Raw genomic sequence first — 21511 nt, 5'->3', positions numbered from 1 at the left:
TTAACGCCCACCGTGAAGCAGACGTAGCATAATATTGTTATGATTATAAAAATCACAGTAACAATCAGGGCGGCCGCTGGGTTCGAACCGTTCAACAAGCGGAGAACAACCAAGGCTGTCACCGCCAGACACGTTACAGACAGATAGTACAGACCAGTTACATACAGGCACGTAAGGCATTGGGCAGGAAGGAACATTGCAGGCAGGCCGAGACATATGCAGGCAATAGACATTGGTGGATGATTTGAGAGAATTATTGTAGCGGTTACCAACCTGTGGTCCACAGGCCACCGGTGATCCCGCAAGGAAGTGGTCTGTAGAACTGTTGCAGATACTAGGATTTAGAGTAATTATCATTTTGAAAGATATTATCGGTGCATGGTTGATTGCTGGAAATGGTGCGGTGTTAGGGAGCCACTGAATTGGAGCATGTGCCAAACAGGTTTTGATGCGGTGCTGAACAAACACAGCGGGGTCAAGGGGCAGGACAGAAGCGCGTGAGGAGGCGGTCGAGGTGGACGGACTTACCTCTTCTTCTAGCTGTCGGACGCGGCCCTCTGCTCTCTCAACCTTGGCGAGCAGCGCCATCTTCTCGGCAACCGAGAACGCATCCTGAGCACCGGTGGCGGCGGGGCCAGAGGATGGGCACACACGTGCACGGCCGCCGGGTGAATTGGAGGACTCTGTACCTTGGGGGATTCATCTGCTCAAGGCAGTGCCGTCTCCCTTCTCAAACGAGCATGCATAGGTGACTCATTTCCACTGGCAGCCCGTGGTGGAAATTCTAATTCCTTTGGCAGGCACCAGTCTATCCAAAGGACAGCTCCTGCCAACTTCATACAAAGGGGATGGTGGTTTCGAGTCAACCTCTGACCTGGAATATGAATGCGCTTTTTTGGGGAAGTATTCAACGAAATGTGGATAACAATGCATCGAGTGAACTAACCACTGCATGACCCATCGGGGAGGGGTGGTGTTGGCAGCCCTGTCTTTACATAGCACTCCCTGCTCTAAAGAGACCTCCAATCTGTCTCTCAACATACAAAAATGTTTCAGTCCATCAGCCTGTTAACCTTCCAGACCAATATTATCAAGCAGCATCTGTTTAAGCAATAAAACTTTGGATCTGAGTCTCATCAGCAGTCAGGCTTTTTTTTAAAATAAATTCTGTAGGATTTACCAGACACTAAAAAGCACTACGTATACAACAAGGGACCCAATCCAAACACGAGAATCAACACCGCATTCACCCACGATGCTCCATGGCAATGCAAAATGAGGTTGTGCACGGCACTGCTCTGAAGGGGCAAAGAGACAGTGAGACACGGGCATGCAGCTTGAATGCTGGGCCTACCTGTGGGGGCCTTTGCTGGGTGTGGGGGTGAGGTTGCGCCCTCAACCTCTCGAGCTCCATCCTCAGACGTGCGTTCTCCACCCCCAGCACCAGCTCCACGTCCTTGAGGAGGTCTCCGTCTGTAGACGTGGGGTTAAAGGTCACGCGGGGTTAGAGGCCAAGCGGCGTGAGTCGGACCCCACTTGTGCGACGTTAACAAAATTTATTCAGTATCCTGTATTTTAAAAGATAACAGCTGTGCAGCTTCAGGGTAGGCTTGGCAATAGTCAAAAAATATTGTCCCATTGACAACTCTCAGAAAAGAGTGTAAAATACAAAGTGACCATAAGAACACATACACCTGACATGTATTTTATGTTTGTTTTTTAACAGGACACTCTAAGGCAGGGTTTTTCAACTACATATAAACTTTATGGGCCACAGATTAAGTTTATCACTTGCTGATGGGCTATGCTTCTCACCGGAACTAAAGCAGGAATTTATTTTTCCCAAATTACATTCCTTAAATAATGATCAAATAGAGCAAGTCAAGTTCTATAAGTATCTTGGGGTCATCCTGAATTCAAAACTGAATTTCGAAGATCACATTGATAATATTGGTAAAAAGACAAAAATAAAAATTGTTTTTCTGTATCGACACAAGCACTGCTTCCCCACTATGTTCCGTTTGGAATTGATAAAAGCTACCATACTGCCTCTACTTGATTACTGTGATATCGTGTATAAATCAGCCCCAAGTACTGTGAAGAAGCTTGATTCCATCTATCACTCGGCCTTAAGATTTGCATTGAACTGCCATATAGGACTCACCACTGTGAGCTCTACATTGGGTCAAACTTAACATCTCTTAATGTTCGACGGCTTGTACACCAGATCTTATTTATTCACGATGTACTTACAAAAAAATCCGCAGACCACCTGCTGGATCTCCTCTCTGTTTCAAAGAACAAATCTGACCTCAGGTCTTCGCTCATCTACCAGCTTCACATTCCCTATTGCCATACAAAAACCGGAGGAAGGGCCTTTGCTATTGATGCCCCCAAGGTCTGAAATGCTATTGCCAATAAACTGCAACTTGAATCACTACCTATGAGATGTTCACTCAAAACTGCTCTAGAGGAGTTGTACACCCCTAGCTGTGTTGTATCTAGGCCCCTTTTCCATCTTAATATTAACAAGTAATTTTGCGATACATATAGATACATATTTCTATTGTTTTTTTAATAATGAATAAAAAAACCAAACCAGGCCTCAGCATGGCATGTGGAGGTCATATTTACCATGACCTACTAACACGATTTTGACAGTTCACAAACTCCCAGGGTCAGAGGGAGCAGACAGAGAGCAGAGTTCAGCGGATTGCAAGGGGCTGACGTAAACATAAAGCCAGGGTCACCGAGAGTTTGCGTTAGCCTAGATATAGTTGAGTCAAAAAGCTCATTTATTCTGCATTGCTATTAAAGTAACGTTAAAGTCGGAATTTAACGACAGGGTAGGCTAAAGTTATTGATCTTCACACCCACTCCCATTGGCAACCAGTCAACCATCACCCATCTATTAATTCAATATGAAATGTTATTTCCATACTTTAATAATTTCTATACAAATTTTCCCGAAGCATATGACAATCAGAATTTTCTTAAATAAAAAGGAATGCTCTAGCCTCCACCCATAAGCAAATAATAAGCAGGGTTAAAATAAGGGGAGAGAGGAAAAAATACATGAGCAGAGCAAAACTGCAACATAAGCAAAAAGCCTGGAAAAACCCAGGGGCGTGGAGAGAGGCAAATAAATGCCAGCTTGTGAAGCTGACATCGGGACGCTGGAGATGGGAATAAAAGTGGCATGAATCAAGCAGTATAACACGTAGGCTTTCGCGACCAATATTATTCATAATAAAGGTTTTTGGGTTAGATCGCGTTTAATTATAAATGTGTCATAACCCTCCACCACCCGACACGGCCAATCAGCAAAAAAGTGTCACGTTGACAAAAGACAAATAATTCACTACTTCAGCCCACCGGTGTGTTGAAGAGTTAATCCACATTTACAGTTTGAGTACGACGTTTCGCTGGTAAATACATCCAGCATCATCAAGCAATTCGCCAGAATGGTAAAGCCCTCGCTTGCTCCCGGTTTTTATATAGAGCAGCAGGGTGACGTCATCACTTACCTCATATCAGGTGTAGTGATTAGAGGCGGAGGGGGGGGGGGTATTGTAATTATATAATCGATTAGTAATCAGTCATTGGTTATGATTAGTAATGCGTTGTAGATTAGTAATTCTTTAAATGTAATGTGTATTATTTAATAATACGCTTCCAGGCCGCACTAAGCCGGTAGCTGTCAGAGCGATTAAAGTTATTCTTGTTCCTCTCAATTTCAATGGATTCTCTAATTAGTCTTTGCCAGTAATAATTAGTTTTACACACCACTGCAACATTGTCAAAATCAATTGAGTGTCCTTGTTGACAAGCATGTTCTGCCACTGCCGACAGTTGTGTTTGAGATAATTTAATATTTCTCTTATGTTCTTTTAGTCTTACGCTGATGTTACGTCCCGTCTGCCCAATGTAGCAGCTGCCACATGAGCAATTAATCCGATATACACCTTCTGTTGATAGTTTAGGTAATGCATCTTTAGTGCAAGATACTAGTTTTTGAATTTTGTGTACTGTACCAAATCTTACTGTAATGTTTTGCTTTTGCAGAACACGGGCTAATTTGTCAGTTACTCCTGAGATATATGGAATTTTTATTGTTTTAACAATCTGGTCGCTTTCAGTAGTATTGCTTTGCGATTGTGATTTGGCATTCAGTGCTCTGTTAATTTGAGCATTATTGTAGCCATTCTGTCGTAGTGCGTCTTTAACGTGTTTAATCTCTCTCACTAGACTCTCACCATCTGACACTGTTTTGGCCCGATGTACGAGCGTCTTGATAAGAGAGGATTTCTGAGCTGGATGATGATGTGATTCTGCATTCAGCATCATCAAGCAATTCGCCAGAATGGTAAAGCCCTCGCTTGCTCCCGGTTTTTATATAGAGCAGCAGGGTGACGTCATCATGGATGTATTTACCAGCGAATCGTCGTACTCAAACTGTAAATGTGGATTAACTCTTCAACACACCGGTGGGCTGAAGTAGTGAATTATTTGTCTTTTGTCAACGTGACACTTTTTTGCTGATTGGCCGTGTCGGGTGGTGGAGGGTTACGACACATTTATAAATAAACGCGATCTAACCCAAAAACCTTTATTATGAATAATATTGGTCGCGAAAGCCTACGTGTTAAACTGATTAACCTCTATGGGGAGGATACTTTTCTTAAAACCAGAAAATTGGAGAAGCTTCACATTAAGCGGATGAAATTGATATCTTCACTGGCGTTCCTCAAAAGGTGCAGAGATTCAAAGGTAATACCAAACGCAGTTAAAATAACACATCACATAAAGTCTTCTAAAGCTAACCAAATACTACACAAAGCTAGCGAATTATTATTAATAGAGAAAATACAGCACAATAGGAGTGAATTATCTTACATTTCGGAATCGCTAAAGCAGTTACACTTAGATATAAGCAATAGTGTATCTATGCATTATTGGAATAGAATCGATAACATAACACAACAATCGGCTGATAATGTGTTTAAACTAACAAAATCTAACCAAATTAAAACATTTTCTAGACTACATAATAAACAAATCCCTACTGAAAACCAAAAATGTAAAAACAAAACTGTACTGAACTTGACCAACACTGTATTAACCGGTGACATGGTCTCTATCCTTTCTAAAGGCCTTAACTTTGCCGTTACCCCACGCACAATTCCAGTGGATGAGATAATTGCTGAGGTAGAATCAGCAGTTAGACTCCTTCCACATAATGAGGCAGAGATGACTAGACATGAGGTTGCTAAAATAATTGAGAATAGCAAAGTTCCAAAAGTAAATATTAGCTCTAACGAGGCAAAAGCCTTAAGAGAGCTGCGTGTAAATAAGGATATCCAAATCCTAGCAGCTGATAAAGGCCGCACTACTGTAGTGATGTCACGAGCCGATTATGATAATAAAATTAGAAATTTACTAGAGGAAAGTACCTACATTAAAATTAAACGAGATCCAACTAATACTTTAGAACGTAAGACCACTGCAATAATTGCAAATTCATTAATCCCTAAAAATGAGCAATACCTAATTAAGCCAAGGGCCTCAAAACCACCTAGACTCTATGGGCTACCAAAGATTCATAAAATCGGCATCCCATTACGACCCATAGTCAGTACAATTGGCTCTGCCACATATCAATTAGCAAAATATATAACCAAACAAATACAGTCCTACACCGGTAAGACATCTTCATTCATAAAAAATTCAGAACATCTTGTGAATGTGATTAAAGATATTAACTTACTCCTGATGATATTCTGGTAAGTTTTGATGTGATTTCTCTATTCACTAAGGTTCCAGTGGACGAATCGCTTAAATTACTTGATACACTAGTAAAGAATACCGGTTTACAAAAAGATATTCCGAAACTTGCTGGCCATTGTTTAAATAACACTTACTTCTTATGGAGAGGGGATTTCTTTAAACAAAAGGAAGGAGCAGCAATGGGTTCTCCTTTATCCCCTGCTATAGCAAATTTGTACATGGAAAACTTTGAAATAAGAGCACTTGCCTCGAGCACATTAAAACCATCCTTTTGGTTTAGGTATGTGGATGACACTTTGGTTGTCTGGCCACATGGTAAAGATACACTTAATGATTTTCTAAATCATCTTAATTCACAAAACCCGGCCATCCAGTTCACCATGGAAATGGAGGTGAATAACACACTCCCATTCCTAGATATTTTGCTTGGACATGGCCTAAACGGTAAAATAACACACAGCGTTTACAGAAAGCAAACGCACACTGATGCCTATCTGAATGCAGAATCACATCATCATCCAGCTCAGAAATCCTCTCTTATCAAGACGCTCGTACATCGGGCCAAAACAGTGTCAGATGGTGAGAGTCTAGTGAGAGAGATTAAACACGTTAAAGACGCACTACGACAGAATGGCTACAATAATGCTCAAATTAACAGAGCACTGAATGCCAAATCACAATCGCAAAGCAATACTACTGAAAGCGACCAGATTGTTAAAACAATAAAAATTCCATATATCTCAGGAGTAACTGACAAATTAGCCCGTGTTCTGCAAAAGCAAAACATTACAGTAAGATTTGGTACAGTACACAAAATTCAAAAACTAGTATCTTGCACTAAAGATGCATTACCTAAACTATCAACAGAAGGTGTATATCGGATTAATTGTTCATGTGGCAGCTGCTACATTGGGCAGACGGGACGCAACATCAGCGTAAGACTAAAAGAACATCAGAGAAATATTAAATTATCTCAAACACAACTGTCGGCAGTGGCAGAACATGCTTGTCAACAAGGACACTCAATTGATTTTGACAATGTTGCAGTGGTGTGTAAAACTAATTATTACTGGCAAAGACTAATTAGAGAATCCATTGAAATTGAGAGGAACAAGAATAACTTTAATCGCTCTGACAGCTACCGGCTTAGTGCGGCCTGGAAGCGTATTATTAAATAATACACATTACATTTAAAGAATTACTAATCTACAACGCATTACTAATCATAACCAATGACTGATTACTAATCGATTATATAATTACAATACCCCCCCCCTCCGCCTCTAATCACTGCACCTGATATGAGTTAAGTGATGACGTCACCCTGCTGCTCTATATAAAAACCGGGAGCAAGCGAGGGCTTTACCATTCTGGCGAATTGCTTGATGATGCTGGATGTATTTACCAGCGAAACGTCGTACTCAAACTGTAAATGTGGATTAACTCTTCAACACACCGGTGGGCTGAAGTAGTGAATTATTTGTCTTTTGTCAACGTGACACTTTTTTGCTGATTGGCCGTGTCGGGTGGTGGAGGGTTACGACACATTTATAAATAAACGCGATCTAACCCAAAAACCTTTATTATGAATGAATCAAGCAACTCATTATCGCTGCCACCTGCACTCAACAAGGCTGGAAACGGCGATCACTAACACTAACATTCCCCCACCACACCTTGAAATGCACGGATAAAGGCGCAGCCCTGAAGAAGGGCGGGAGAGACACCGCCGGGTATTTGCTAAAGCTGGCACTTGCACGATAATGGGGCAGAGAAAATGAGGGCAAAGGTTGGCAGACACCGTGCGAGCAGGAATAAGGGCGGGGGCTTGGAATGTTAGCGCATGTCAGCGAAAACACCAGGCTAAGTTAATAAAAATTCACAATACATTATTTCCTACATAACATTCATGTTGGGCTATTCACCGTGAACTATACTAAGCTTACACAAAAAACTGCATAATGACTTGGGCGATGTTAAACCCAGGGTTGGAGAGAAAAGGAGATCCCGGCCGTCTTTATATCCCCGCAGCGCGGGGTAGGAGTGTGTATACGCTCGGGAAAACACCTTCCCTTGAGTCAAACACCACGATGGGAAACGACAGACCCTGGGTTACATACCAAATCATAACTGTGGAACTGTGATGGAATGAAATGTTAACTTAAAACTTTTTAACCATTCGCTTGTGCGTCGGGGACATGATGCAGGGAGGGAAGCCCTCCCTCTCTCGCACCGGCAGACAGAGGCAGACCGAGAGGCGCCTTCGAGACAATTTGTAACGTCTGATTGTTGTACTTGTAGGTTTTATGGAAGGAGTATGACAGTGGAATATGCCGTGGGTGATGCACACAAGGACACACACTGACACACGTACGGACACACACACGGACACACACATGGACACATATACATACGGACAGATCCTGACACAGCAAAAATCTAAAGAAGCCCCGCCTTGTGGGCAGGATCCAAGTAAAGGGATTTTTGGCATAAAAAGAGGACCCTGAGCATTGAAACCTCAGTTCGACCAGTTGGTCGGAACTCAGGGGAGTTCGACCAGAGGGTCAGAACTCGGGGGAGTTCGCCCAGTGGGTTGGAACTCGGGGGAGTTCGGCCGGGGGGTCGGAACTTGGAAAAGTTCGACCAGTGGGTCGGAACTCGGAGGAGTTCGACCGGTGGATCGGCTCAGGAGCAGTTCAAACCGGGAGCGAGAGCAACAGGTCGCCAGCCGGCGAGCTGCAGAACAGGGGGCGGTGAGCGGAGGCCAAAGTGGCCCCGTCGCTACCCACTGACGTTGGCAAGACTCGCAGGGTAGTGAGGCACCACCGAGTGTGATTTCAAAGAGCTGAAAGACAGAGTATCGCTGAAAGCTTATTCTACATTGAGTCCAGCTGCAGCACGACCGACGCACCAAGCAAGAGCTTCTGCAAACCAGAGCAAGAGCGCGTGCGACTTGAGTCATCCAGCAGTGGAGAAAAACCTGCTGTCAGAGAACCAGCACGAGCACGTGCGACTTGAGTCATCCAGCAGTGGAGAGAAACCTGCTTTCAGCAAACCAGCAACGAGCACGTTTGAGTTCTCCACACAGAGAGGGAGCGTGCCGATGCAGCTCATCCAGCAGCGGAGAGAAACTGCTGTCAGCGAACCAGCACGAGCGTGATCGCGCAACTCATCCAGCAGTGGAGAGAGGTGTCCACTGAGCAGCACTGAGAGCGATCAAGCAACTCGAGAGGAGGGAGCAGCGTGCCGGCGCAGCTCATTCCCCAGCGGCGTGAGGAACGCCGAGCGAGAGGAAACCTGCCTTCGTATGCCCCTCCCCCACCTTCACAAATCCGCTGCGCTTACATCGTCTGCTCACACAAGAATTTACCAAAAGAACAATTCTACGAACCTAACACTAAGACTAATAAACCATCAGCTGGCCACGAAGGCATCACCGCCCCTCAAGTGATAACGATGCGTCAGTTATAAGTACATTAATTAAGTTTTTCTATTATTTAAAGTTTCTGGTCTTCGTTTTGTGATGGTACTTCTAATCGCATAAATTACCCATAAATTCATCTATCCGGATTAATTCTTGAGACCTTCACCACGGGCTGCGCGCACAGGGAATTCATTCATCTCCCGTGACAAGCACGTCCTGTCGCACACCTTATTCCAAGCCATCTCTTATTTATACAATATCGTTGATGAATCTATGAATGCATATTTGTGCCTTTAGAAATAATATTTTGTTATTTTTGTCTTTCACCTGAATACCGTCACATAGTCTTAAGGACTTTATTAATATTTTCTATACGTTCGTGTTATGCTGCATAAGAATTAATTGTCCTGTTAACAACGTGATAAGGGTTGCATATGATCTATAAGGAGTGCGGTACTGCGTGAACAATTCAAGTATAATCAGTTATTATAAAGTTAAGGTTTTTGTTTAGCATAGCATTTGCATGTTTTAATGACTCTCTCTCTCACTAACAACAATCGCTTTATGCGGGATCCGTGTGCCGTTGTCAAAGTGAAATCGTACCGTCGTTGATGATACTGTATTGATACCGTGTGGATACCGTGTTGAAGTTCCGAGATTGAGAGTTCACATACATATTATAGTTAAGGTTTAATTAGAAAATAAATTGATTAATACAGAAGTGGTCGTGTGATTCTTTCCTGAAATTTTTGCATAAGATCTGTATCCTGCGATGAGATATGAACTCAGGGACTTAACACATAAACACATTAATCCAGGCTCAAGTAAATGTTAAAGCGAGAGTGATATGAACCGGGGACCTAAAATATAAACTCTAATACACACTCTAATACACATTCTGGGAAGGTTAAAGCGAGAATCATTGTACTATACTGATCGGTAATACGAAGTTAGACAACGAGGTGACACTAGCATAACTGCATACGATTGATTGCATTATCCCGATTGATAACACCACCTCGTCAACGAGGCAGGGCCTGATTATCATAAAGGGTAGCATTAACAGAACCACACCCACTCGTATAAATTAATACGATTACCTCTCGAATTAGCATAATTTATATGCATAATTTATACGCATAATTACACGGATATATTATGCAAACTTCAAATTTCATTTAATTTTCATTATTTTAATCAATTTTCATATACCCATATATACAACAGCTGCTACTGCTATTCAGTGGCCTAAAATAAAATGTTTCGCTCCGGATGACCGCTGCAAAGTATTATCTGTATTTTGATTTAGTGTGCTGATCTTAAAGGTGCATTGAAAAATGTGATACTCCGACTGATGCTCCTGTTGTTTGTGGAGTGACTCATGCAGCCAGCTGTGGCTCTAGGGTTTAGTGTTACATGTTATTTATGTAGTTTATTGTAAAAAATTCGGTCACAGTTCCTATGATCACTGTTACATTGCATTTATGGCTTTATTTTGGTGATTTCTAAAAGTTTTTTGGTTTGGCCATGTTTGTTTATTGTAGTACGGAGTTAGACTGATGGCCTTAATCTAAGTTTTGTTGTTGTTGACTTGCATCCCACTGGGATTTTTGTACACAGCATTGGTGTACGGTGCTATTTCAGGAATATTTTGATTTGTTTCCTGGATTTTCTGTTTGCACATGCACAAAGTCACTTGAAGATGTTTTCTTGTTAATGCTTTAGTTTTTTTGTTTGTTGCGGTTGCACCCGATTCAAGAGCCGAATGGCTCACAGGGCTATACCAAATAAATGAAACTATGAACTATGAACATGGTCACATTATCACATGTGTTGTGGCCTTAGCAGGGGAAACACGTATTTATTACAGATACTTCAATTACAGTAGCGACCCTGACACTCTAAGAGGTAACGGCCTCTTCACCCGTGCTCTATAGAGGGAAGTGTTCCCCGAGCTAAAGCCCACGCTAGCTCCCTAGTTCCCCCTGTCCTAGTCCTCTCTTTAGGAGGCTATCTGACCTGGCCCAGCTTCGGCGCAGGTCTCGATCACCAGCCACATGAGCGGCTCTGGTGTCGCACCTTGGCTTGCTTTGCCCGGCCCTGACAAGGGCAGCAAGTCAAAGGAGTTCCAGGGTCTGGCTAGTCGGTCTTCTTTTCTTCACTGGCTCTTCATCCTGGCTGGGTCGAACTGCTCTCCGGGTCCCACCTTTTATACTGTTTCTCACTGAGGGGCGGGGCTGGGAGGGATCACAGCATCCCCCACAGCCCCCCAGGGTGGTGGCCTTAATGGACGTGTTTGTGGCCACCGTTATATAACCGCGTGTCACCCTCCCGTAACACCCCTACACATGTACAGATGGCAGGCACAGCCACTTCCATCTCCCTAATCTTTGACTCCTGCCTAGAGCTCTCTCATCTCCACCTCTTGTACATCTCTCTTCCATCTCACTAATTTGTATGTCTTCATGTCCCGGTGATCCACATCTCTTGGAGGACAATACCTCAATGGCGGGTCACTCCGAGATCCCCACCAATTGAAGAACCCGACTTTAGGGAAGAGTCCCAACCAACCACACTTCCCACCTTTGGTCGGAGTGTCCGACTCTGATCGCTTGGTCGCCTTCTGCCTGGCCTGCCTCTCCAGCAGCCGTTCCATCTTCTCCATGACCTGCAGGAAGGGAGGCGGACCCCAGGGCAGTGGTACGCACAACCCCAGTGAGCGGCCAGGCGGGTGTGTGTGTGTGTGTATGGCAGGGAGCACTCAGGAGAGTGTGCGCGCACATACGAGAGAGAAGACAGCTGTGTGTGTGTGTACGTGGGTCGATGGGGAGCAGTGGCACAGCGGTTGCCAAGCCAAGTCACAAACCCGGCTACGACCAGAGTTAGATTCCCGCTCACGGTCAACACCAGTGACAATTATCTGAACCAGTCCTGGGCCTTCCCTAGGTCAACTCGGCCTCAAATTAGTATCTGGTGCTGTGTCTAAACAATCGCCACTGGGGAGATAAAGGCGGCCGGGCGTGGTACTGGCCAACCACCTCTCGTGTGCTGTGCCGGCTTTCATATGTATTGACACTAAGAGTAGGAGGCACTCTGTTTATTAACATGGCCTGACAGTAACATTTAGTAACTACAGTTCTCAGTCAGGACAGCTGGTAGACTGCCTGACTGGCGACGCCGAGATGGTGAAGATGGCGACGAAAAAGACTCCAGCAGCACGACGGGATCCCACTCAAAACGACAGCCACGAGGTCCCCTCCCGGGGCCACTCTTATACTGTCAGCGAGGCTTGGCTCCGCCCCCGGCCACGCCCCCTTCTGGAACCTACTAGTGGGTTCTCGATGTGCCGCTTCCGTAACCTTTCCCCTAGATCCCTCTCTGGTCTATCACGTGGCCTGCTGCCGGTCAGGGCTGCTGTAACTGCAGATCCCCTTCCCTGCCAGCAGCCAGCGCTATGCTGCTACCTGACCGATTCTATATCACTACACATAGATGCTTGCAAACAGCACTTGCCCCTACAGTCTGCTAAAGGTTATACGGGGGATCTTTGTCTTATGTGTGTTTGTACGTGCATGTGTGCACATGTGCATGCATTTGTATGTACATGTGTGCGTGTATATGTATGCATGCGTGTGTTTGTATGTGCTTGAGTCAGTGCTTGTATGCATGCGCGTGCATGTCTGCGTGCACGTGAATTTGTGTGCGCGCGTGCATAAGCTTATATGTGCGTGTACTGTGTACGAGCACCTATGAAGGTTGGAACGATACACGAGGGGGTGGGTGGCCAGCACATGCCCAACTGCGTTTGTCTCCCGAGTGACGATGTTTACACATCGCACCAGGTACTCATTTGAGGCTGAGTCGACCTAGGGGAGGCCCAGGACCGTTTCAGATAATCGTCACTGGTGTTGACTGAACCGGAATCTAACCCGGCTTAACGGGTTCGTAGCATAGCACTGCCTTCATAGGTGCTCACTAACAGCCCTTGCCCCAAAAGTCTGGTAAGGCTATACAAGTGTGTGCTTTGGGCCCATGTAAATGTATATATATGCGTATGCGTGCGTGTACGTTGGTGCGCACCTTCTCCTGCTGTCGTATAGTCTCCTCCAGGCGCTTGACCTGTGCCACTCGCTCCTGACACTTGTGCAGCGCCGCCTGCTGCTGCTGGTGAACGCGGCGCAGCTGCAGCAGCTCATGCTCTCGCTCGTTCTTCTGCAGTCGTCACGACGAAAACGACCGCATGGCGATCGGAGGACAGGAGGTCAGAGTTTGCGTTCAAGCAGAGGTGCTGATAATTTTCATTACCAAGAGCCGAATAGTGCTGTCAAACACCGTTTGTGGGCAACCACATTTGAATGCACAAACCACCTGTCACTACAAAAGGCCCCTGCAGTGATAGCGTCAATTAGCAATGCAGTGTTGTTTCCAGGTCGAAAATATTCCTCTCTCGTACCCGATAGCGGCGCTGTGGTGGCGAATGGGCTCCAGGGTGGCAAATGTAATCAAGACACGTTTTATAAAATTATTAAACATAGGCATACATACAGGGGTGCCGCAGTGGCGAGATGTTAACTACCTCGCCTGGTATACAGGAGGTTGTGATTTCGATTCAGATACTGACGCCTGCTGTATATTTAGAGTTTGCATGTTCTCCCCATGGTTGCATAATTTTTCACTCGACATTTAGAAATATACGCTTAGAAGATGTTGCTGCTATACATTTGTATTGCTAATTCTTACGTGATCCGGGTGTAGAAATAGTCACGGGATCCTAGGTTACAGTGTTAGGATGATGTCACGAAGAAAAGGAGAGAGAAGGCGAGGCGAGAGACAGAGAAAACGCCCAGATGGAGAGAGGTGACGTCACTGGTTGAGGCAGGGCGATCGGGGCACTTCTTTGAGGGAATCGGAGTAGGGTGGACATTTTCCATGATAGGCCCCTTTGTTGAGCTATCATTTGTGATAGGTCACTTCTGAAAAAGAGTTACAGAGCTCAGTGGGCCTTACGTAGTAAAATAAAAAAGTTAAGTTTCAGTTCAAAGTTCAGATTACTGTGGCTAAGATGCTTGCAGTGATGGATACATATTGGCCAGGGGGCCTGTTTGAAGTGGTAGGCCCCATGTGGTTGTGGGCCAGAGCCATATATGAGATGACGAACTTTACATTTAAAACTGCCAGTGAGCAGTGCACCACTCTATGTGAGAGAGTAGCCTCCAGGAAATGAATGCCACTCAACTACTTTTGGTATCACTTCAGTTGTGCTCTTTATCCACACACGGGGCTCACTTTTAATATGCCCTCCGAAAATATATTTTTTTCCTGTCAAACCAAGTTTCAAAATCAGGCCTGGAATCTGCGGAATTAAATTCGTGGTTTTTCACCGGAATCATCCGAAACTGGAGAGTCAACTCACTACACTCGAGAACCCAATTTTGTCGAATCATTTGGCGATGCTGCTGCTGCATTTGCAGTGCTGCACAAGTACACATAACACGGTGTGGTGACTTTTCTGACAATTGGCCCTTCTTCATGGCACTTAAATACAGTCATACCTCGGTATACGACCACTTTGAAAAACGTCGAATTTGGTATACGTCGTGTTTTGACGAGAAAAAAAAATGTCTTGGGATACGACGCGCTTGCTAGAACTTTTATGGGTCGGGATGAGTCACCGCGTACTTGCGTATACTCCGTTCACGACTGAAACAAAGCGCCGCTCCTCAGTCTGCCTGTACAGTAGATCTCGTTCAGTGCACAATCCTTGCTATAACTCTCTGTGAATTTTCACGTGTTTTTTTTGTCATTTTAACGTGATTTTTTTGCGAATTCATTCAAGATGGGTCCTAAGAAGGTTAGTGAGAAAAGCCAAGCTACAAAGAAAATGGTTAGGATCACTATTGACGTGATAAAAGAGATCATAGAAAAGTATGAAAGCGTCACTGATCTTGCGGTGGCATACCGTATGCCGAGATCACCAATTTCGACGATTGTGAAGAAAAAAAAGCCATCAAATCAGCGAACGTTGCAAAGGGGGTGAAATGTATATAAAAACAAAGATCACGGACATTAGAGCAAGTAGAAAAATTATTATTAATATGGATAAACAAAAAACAGTTAGCCGGCGATAGTGTTTCAGAGGCTATAATTTGTGAGAAGGCAAAAATGTTACATGCTGACCTTTTAAAAGACATGCCAGGAACGAGTGAAGATATTAGTGAAGTGTTTAAAGCCAGCCATGGCTGGTTTGATAATTTTAAGAAGAGGCCTGGCTATCAACTCTTCTCAGCAAGGTAAAGTGATGTTAAATTTTATTTTTATTTCAATTTATTTTAATTTATTTATGCATTTATTTTTATTTATATATGCATTTTAGTAATAAGTACCGTCTAAATTATTTTATACAACCCCATTAATGTATAATATGCCATATAAAATATCATTTCTTATACTCTGGAATGGATGATTTCCTTTCCCTTTATTTCTTATGGGAAAAATTCGTTTGGTATACGTCATTTTCGGTATAAGTCCTACCGTCTGGAACGAATTAACGACGTATACCAAGGTACCACTGTAAATTAATACGAACAAAACTGCGTATTAAAAAAGGTATATTGCACAAAACGTCACCTTTTCTTGTATCCTTTTAAGGCCCCACAACAACAACAGGCACCATTCACCACTAAGTGGCGGTGACGTCACCATGGCGCTTGTGCCAGGCCAGGTGCCCTCTGAGGCCATAACGTGAAGTGTCGAAGGCTCGCTGACAGGTCACGAGACAGACCCGGGTGCCATGGGTTGACTGACTTGAGATTACTGGCAGATGCACCGGCTGTGCCCCCTACTGTGCCAATTTGCTGTGTTTTAGCTGCCCGGCGCTCCGCTCATTGTTGCGAGCATTGCTCCTCTGCCCTCAGTTGTTGTTGGAGGGCAACTGCCTCCAACTGCCCAGTAGCGTCCTTCACAAGCCTCCTCCACAGTGTTATTGACAAACGTTTTGAGTTTTCAGTTTAACAACAGGTGTCAGACACTAGAATTCAAAACCAGGATCTCATTGGCCGGGGCTCAATGCTTTGACCCTGGAGCCACCCGGCCACCTCGACTCGAGTACTCCATTTTATCTGCTCACATGGCCACTCACCCTGATGAGCTCATTCTGCAGCTGCTGCACCTTGTCCTTGTAGCCCTTCATGTCCCGCGTGTCCATCGCCACCTTCTGCTTCAGGGACACTGGGAAGCATATAGTCCATTATCAATACATTGCTGGATGAATGCCTCCCCCCCAACGCCACGTGAGTCGTGGGGTTATCTGGCAGTTCTTCATGCCGTTCAGTGTTGGTGCAGGTGGGTAGCAAAGAAGTGCAGTTAAACAATGGATTCTGCTGCACTGTCCTATGCTGTCCATACTGCCTTGCAATATATAGCCTATAACACCGGTCATGCAAGGCAACCACCCATTCAAACATCACCCAGATTATTGGAGGTGTTGTTATGCAAGTCTCGTGCATTGTATTTATTAAAACTAATACTACTTTATAGATTTTGATTTAAAGCTTTCGTGACTGCAGTAATTCATATTCTTAGCTCTTTCGGTAAAGTCATGTTGAAGGGAAACAACAAAATAATAAAATATATATAAAACAATAAAAATTCTCACGACGTTTTGACCATAACACAAACGGTCGTCATCAGGTGTGTCGGTTTGCATTAATTAATTTATTTTAAAACGGTTTATTTCTTTATAAAAAACGTCAGCGCCACACGCAGCGATTTGGCAGTTTATTTAGAAGGACTAGTCCATCTATGTTCTGAAAAGAGGAGGGGGGAGACGAAAAATTAATGTATGCTGTCTGAAAGCCACTGAACAATCAATTAAAACCTGAAATGGTTTATCAAATCTTTCCAATGATTGCTAAGCCAGAATCCATCTTCTCGGTTGAAATTGTCTCTGAGCTTGTATATGTGGATAGCCTCATGAACGAATCTCTCATGGTAGCCAGATGGCTTACAAAGAACCTCTGTCTTGGAAAAGTCAATGTCATGTGAGCCTACTGAATTATAACAATGATCTGCCACGGCCGAGGTGTTGGTCCTACCGTATTTAAGGTCTGCTTTGTGTTCACGAATGCGGTCCGAGACATAGCGTTTGGTTTCTCCAATGTAACTACTACCACAGAGGCAACTTAGTTTGTAGACACCAGGGTACTGTATGTCCGGAATCACATCTTTTACAGACAGAACCAGATCACGGATTTTATGTAATGTGTTGAAACGGACCTGGATCTTGTGTTTATTCAAGATTTTGCAGATATTTTTTGTGATCCCCGCAATGTAGGGTAAAGTGATGGTTTTGAACGGCTCCTCAAGATGGTCCTTCTTCATGGTTTGAGTGATAGCTTTGCGGATTGTATAGTCGGAGTAACCATTAGCCTTAAGAGCTTGGTGTACGTGCTTGAGTTCACTGCCTATGTGTTCCTGGTCGGATATGCATTGGGCTCTATGGTACAGAGTCTTGATGAGAGAATTCTTCTGTGATGGATGGTGATGGGAATCCGGTTTCAGATAAACATCCGTGTGGTTAGCTTTCCTGTAGACAGAGTGGCTCATTGAACCATCAGGTCTCTTTTTTATTAGGACATCCAAAAAAGGTAGCTTGCCATTTTTTTTGACTTCCATGGTAAATCTGATGGCTGGGTGTATGGAATTGATGTGGTCAAAGAATTGGTCTAGAGCAGGCCGGCCATGTGGCCAGATGACAAAAGTGTCATCCACGTACCTCTTCCATAAGGTTGGGCGCAGAGTGGCAGTCTGGATGGCGTCAGTCTCAAATTTCTCCATGAAAATGTTGGTTACAACCGGAGATAGGGGGGAGCCCATTGGGGTGCCCTCAGTTTGTTTGTAGAAAGTTCCATTCCAAGTGAAGTATGTATTGGTTAAACAGTGTCTCACCATGGGGGGTACCTCAGTATTTAGTCCTTGATGAACCGAGTCTTCAATGATTGCGATGGTGTCAGGTACAGGAACCTTGGTGAATAAGGAAACTACATCAAAACTGACAAGCAGGTCGTCTGGGGACAGGGAAATACCCTTGATTGTCGATACCAGGTGAGTAGAATTTTGTACCGCAGAGGTGGTTTTTCCAGTGAAAGGACGCAGGATTTCAGACAAAAAACGAGCCAGTTTGTAGGTGGGGGAGTTGATAGTAGAGACGATGGGACGAAGGGGTATCTACTTTATGTATTTTTGGTAAGCCGTATAATCTTGGTGGCCTGGCAGCAGAAGGTTTCAACGAAAACTGTTTAGATTGATCAATTAATGCGGTTGAATCAGAAATTATTTCGTCTGAAATCCTGCACATAGGCAGTGAACTCAAGCACGTACACCAGGCTCTTAAGGCTAATGGTTACTCCGACTATACAATCCGCAAAGCTATCACTCAAACCATGAAGAAGGACCCTCTTGAGGACCCTTTCAAAATCATCACTTTACCCTACATTGCGGGGATCACAAAAATAAAATCCGTGATCTGGTTCCGTCTGTAAAAGATGTGATTCCGGACATACAGTACCTTGGTGTCTACAAACTAAGTTGCCTCTGTGGTAGTCGTTACATTGGAGAAACCAAACACCATGTCTCGGACCGCATTCGTGAACACAAAGCAGACCTTAAACACGGTAGGACCAACACCTCGGCCGTGGCAGATCATTGTTATAATTCAGTAGGCTCACATGACATTGACCTTTCCAAGACAGAGGTTCTTTGTAAGCCATCTGGCTACCATGAGAGATTCGTTCATGAGGTTATCCACATATACAAGCACGGAGACAATTTCAACCGAGAAGATGGATTCTGGCTTAGCAATCATTGGAAAGATTTGATACACCATTTCAGGTCTTAATTGATTGTTCAGTGGCTTTCAGACAGCATACATTAATTTTTCGTCTCCCCCCTCCTCTTTTCAGAACATAGATGGACTAGTCCTTCTAAATAAACTGCCAAATCACTGCGCGTGGCGCTGACGTTTTTTATAAATAAGTAAACAGTTAATAAATAAATAAATAGATAGATAAATGCAAACCGACACACCTGATGACGACCGTTTGTGTTCTGGTCGAAACATCGTGAGAATTTTTATTGTTTTATATATATTTTATTATTTTGTTGTTTCCCTTCAACGTGACTTTACCGAAAGAGCTAAGAATATACTTTATAGATATCTAGCAATCCACTGGTAAATGAAGGCCTCCCCACCCCTTGTGGCAGTCAGGGTTGTTTGACCGTGTGCCACCATCTTGGTCAGTGCAGGTTGGCGAACGGAAAGCCCAGGATCAGTTCAGCGATCGTAGTTGGGAATCAAACTTAGGTCGCCGGGTTCATAGATAGCACAGTGATGTAATACTACTTAATATATAAACCGGGCTTATTAAAAAAAACTAAAATAACGAGCATTTGTCTTCAGATTCAAAAGTGGAACATTTCCACTTTCAAGTAATTTTATTTCTATCCGGCTTCAATTAGAAACGCAAAATCACACAGCATGTGGCCAATATCTGACAGATCAGCACACGTACTGTGTGCTGCAGGCTGTCTGTTACATTTACACTCATCCATGATGGCCCTGCTCCATAGAACCTCAAGTGCTATGAAGAAGGCCCCATTTCCCAAAACGTCACCTATCGCACACTGTATTTGTTTTATTTTTGGTTCAGGTATCTGTCGCGAGGAGTTTGTTTAGTCACCAGGAATCTGCTGCTGTCTCCAATAACGTGACTAAATTATCTCGGTCTTTGTCTTTCTTTGATAACTTGTGGGTAGCCGTAGTTATATTTGTGCTTGATTATTTTCATCAACTCACAGCCCGTCGATGACTAAAATAAAGAAAAGAAAAAAACCATTGATTTTGGTAATCAATTTCATAGAAAAAAATAATGGAGGCAGGGTGGCAGTGGTAACACGTGTGCCTCATAGCAGGACAGACCTGAGTTGGATTACTAAATTGGGCTCCTTTCAGTGTGGAGTCTCTGTGCTCTCCCCTTGTTCTGTACATATTTTTCTGGGTAGTCCGGCTTCCTCCCACACGCATAAAGCTAACCACTCGCATAAAGTTGGCCAAACACCCCCAAAGTAGACCCAACAGAACTTGGGAAATTGTTAGAGCCGATTCTGGCTGGCTCCCAGCCGCCGTGGCTTCCCGGCGTGGTTTTCTCGTGCATGCACGAATGTACATGCGTGGACGTGCGCTCGTCAACGCATTTTACGCGAATGACGCTTCAGTGAAAAATCACCACCCGCAACGAGGCTCGTACCAAGCCGGTCGGCGAGCTCGCTCTTGGTCATGACGTCAAGGTCGGCGTCAGCGAGCAGGGCGCGCCCGGCCTCGCGGTGCAGGCTCATCTCGCTTCGCAGGCGGCTGTTCTCGCTCTCCAGGCGCCCCACCTCGCGCCGCAATGCCAGGATGTCGTCGGCCATCTTGCGCAGGACCGAGCGGTAGCCGTCCAGCTCCTGCCACGACGGCAACGCGGGGGGACGTCATGGCACATCTGGGCCCCATCTTCTTCGAGCGCAAACACTGGCCTTAAGAGCGGGGGGCCAACTGGCCTAAAGCTGACCAATGGCCTAAAGCTGACCACTGGGCTAAAGCAAGGCACTGGCCTAAAGTGGGACACTGGCCTAAAACTGACCAAAGGCCTAAAGTGGGACACTTTCTGTAAGGGGGACGCTGGACTAAAGCTGACCACTGGCCTAAAACTGATCACTGGCCTAAAGTGGGAGACTTGCCTTAAGTGGGACACTAACCTAAAGCTGACCACTGGCCTAAAGTGGGACACTGGCTTAAAGCAAGGGACTGACCAAAAGCTGGCCAATGGCATAAAGTGGGACACTAGCCTAAAGCTGAAACTGGCCTAAAGGAGGACACAGACCTAAAGATGACCACTGGCCTAAAGCTGACCAGTGGCCGAAAGTGGGACACCGGATTAAAGATGACCACTGGGCTAAAGTGGGACACTGACCTAAAGTGGGTACACTGGCCTAAAGTTGAACGCTGGCTTAAAGCTGACCAATGGCCTAAAGTGGGACAATGACCTAAAATGAGGCACTGACCTAAAGTGAGGCACTGGCCTAGAGTGGGACACTAACCTAAAGCTGAAACCTGGCCTAAAGGGGGACACAGGCCTAAAGCGACGCACTGGCTTAAAGTTGAACACTGGCCTAAAACTGACCACTGGCCTAAAGTGAGGCACTTGACTAAAGCGGGATACTGGCCTAAAGTGGGACACTGGCCTAAAGCTGACCACTGGCCTA

General features: G+C 44.6%; 1 protein-coding gene across 2 annotated transcripts in view; it reads right to left on the bottom strand.

Annotated features, from left to right (window-relative positions):
• LOC116950650 (coiled-coil domain-containing protein 33-like) overlaps positions 1–21511 on the bottom strand; it is a 30710-nt gene that overhangs the window by 2118 nt on the left and 7081 nt on the right. For both annotated transcript variants that reach the window (XM_032968586.2, XM_032968585.2), the window contains 6 exons: positions 20515–20710; positions 16350–16438; positions 13292–13423; positions 11795–11879; positions 1355–1473; positions 529–612 (listed from right to left, as the gene is read on the bottom strand). In XM_032968586.2, coding sequence (XP_032824477.2) covers positions 529–612; positions 1355–1473; positions 11795–11879; positions 13292–13423; positions 16350–16438; positions 20515–20710 — 705 coding nt within the window. The remainder of the gene's footprint in view (positions 1–528; positions 613–1354; positions 1474–11794; positions 11880–13291; positions 13424–16349; positions 16439–20514; positions 20711–21511) is intronic.

Source organism: Petromyzon marinus, chromosome 40, assembly GCF_048934315.1.
Source record: "Petromyzon marinus isolate PM22_M1 ecotype Great Lakes invasive population chromosome 40, UKy_Petmar_22M1.pri1.0, whole genome shotgun sequence".
NCBI classification, from domain to species: Eukaryota; Metazoa; Chordata; class Hyperoartia; order Petromyzontiformes; family Petromyzontidae; genus Petromyzon; species Petromyzon marinus.
This window is presented reverse-complemented; position numbering and strand designations above follow the sequence as displayed.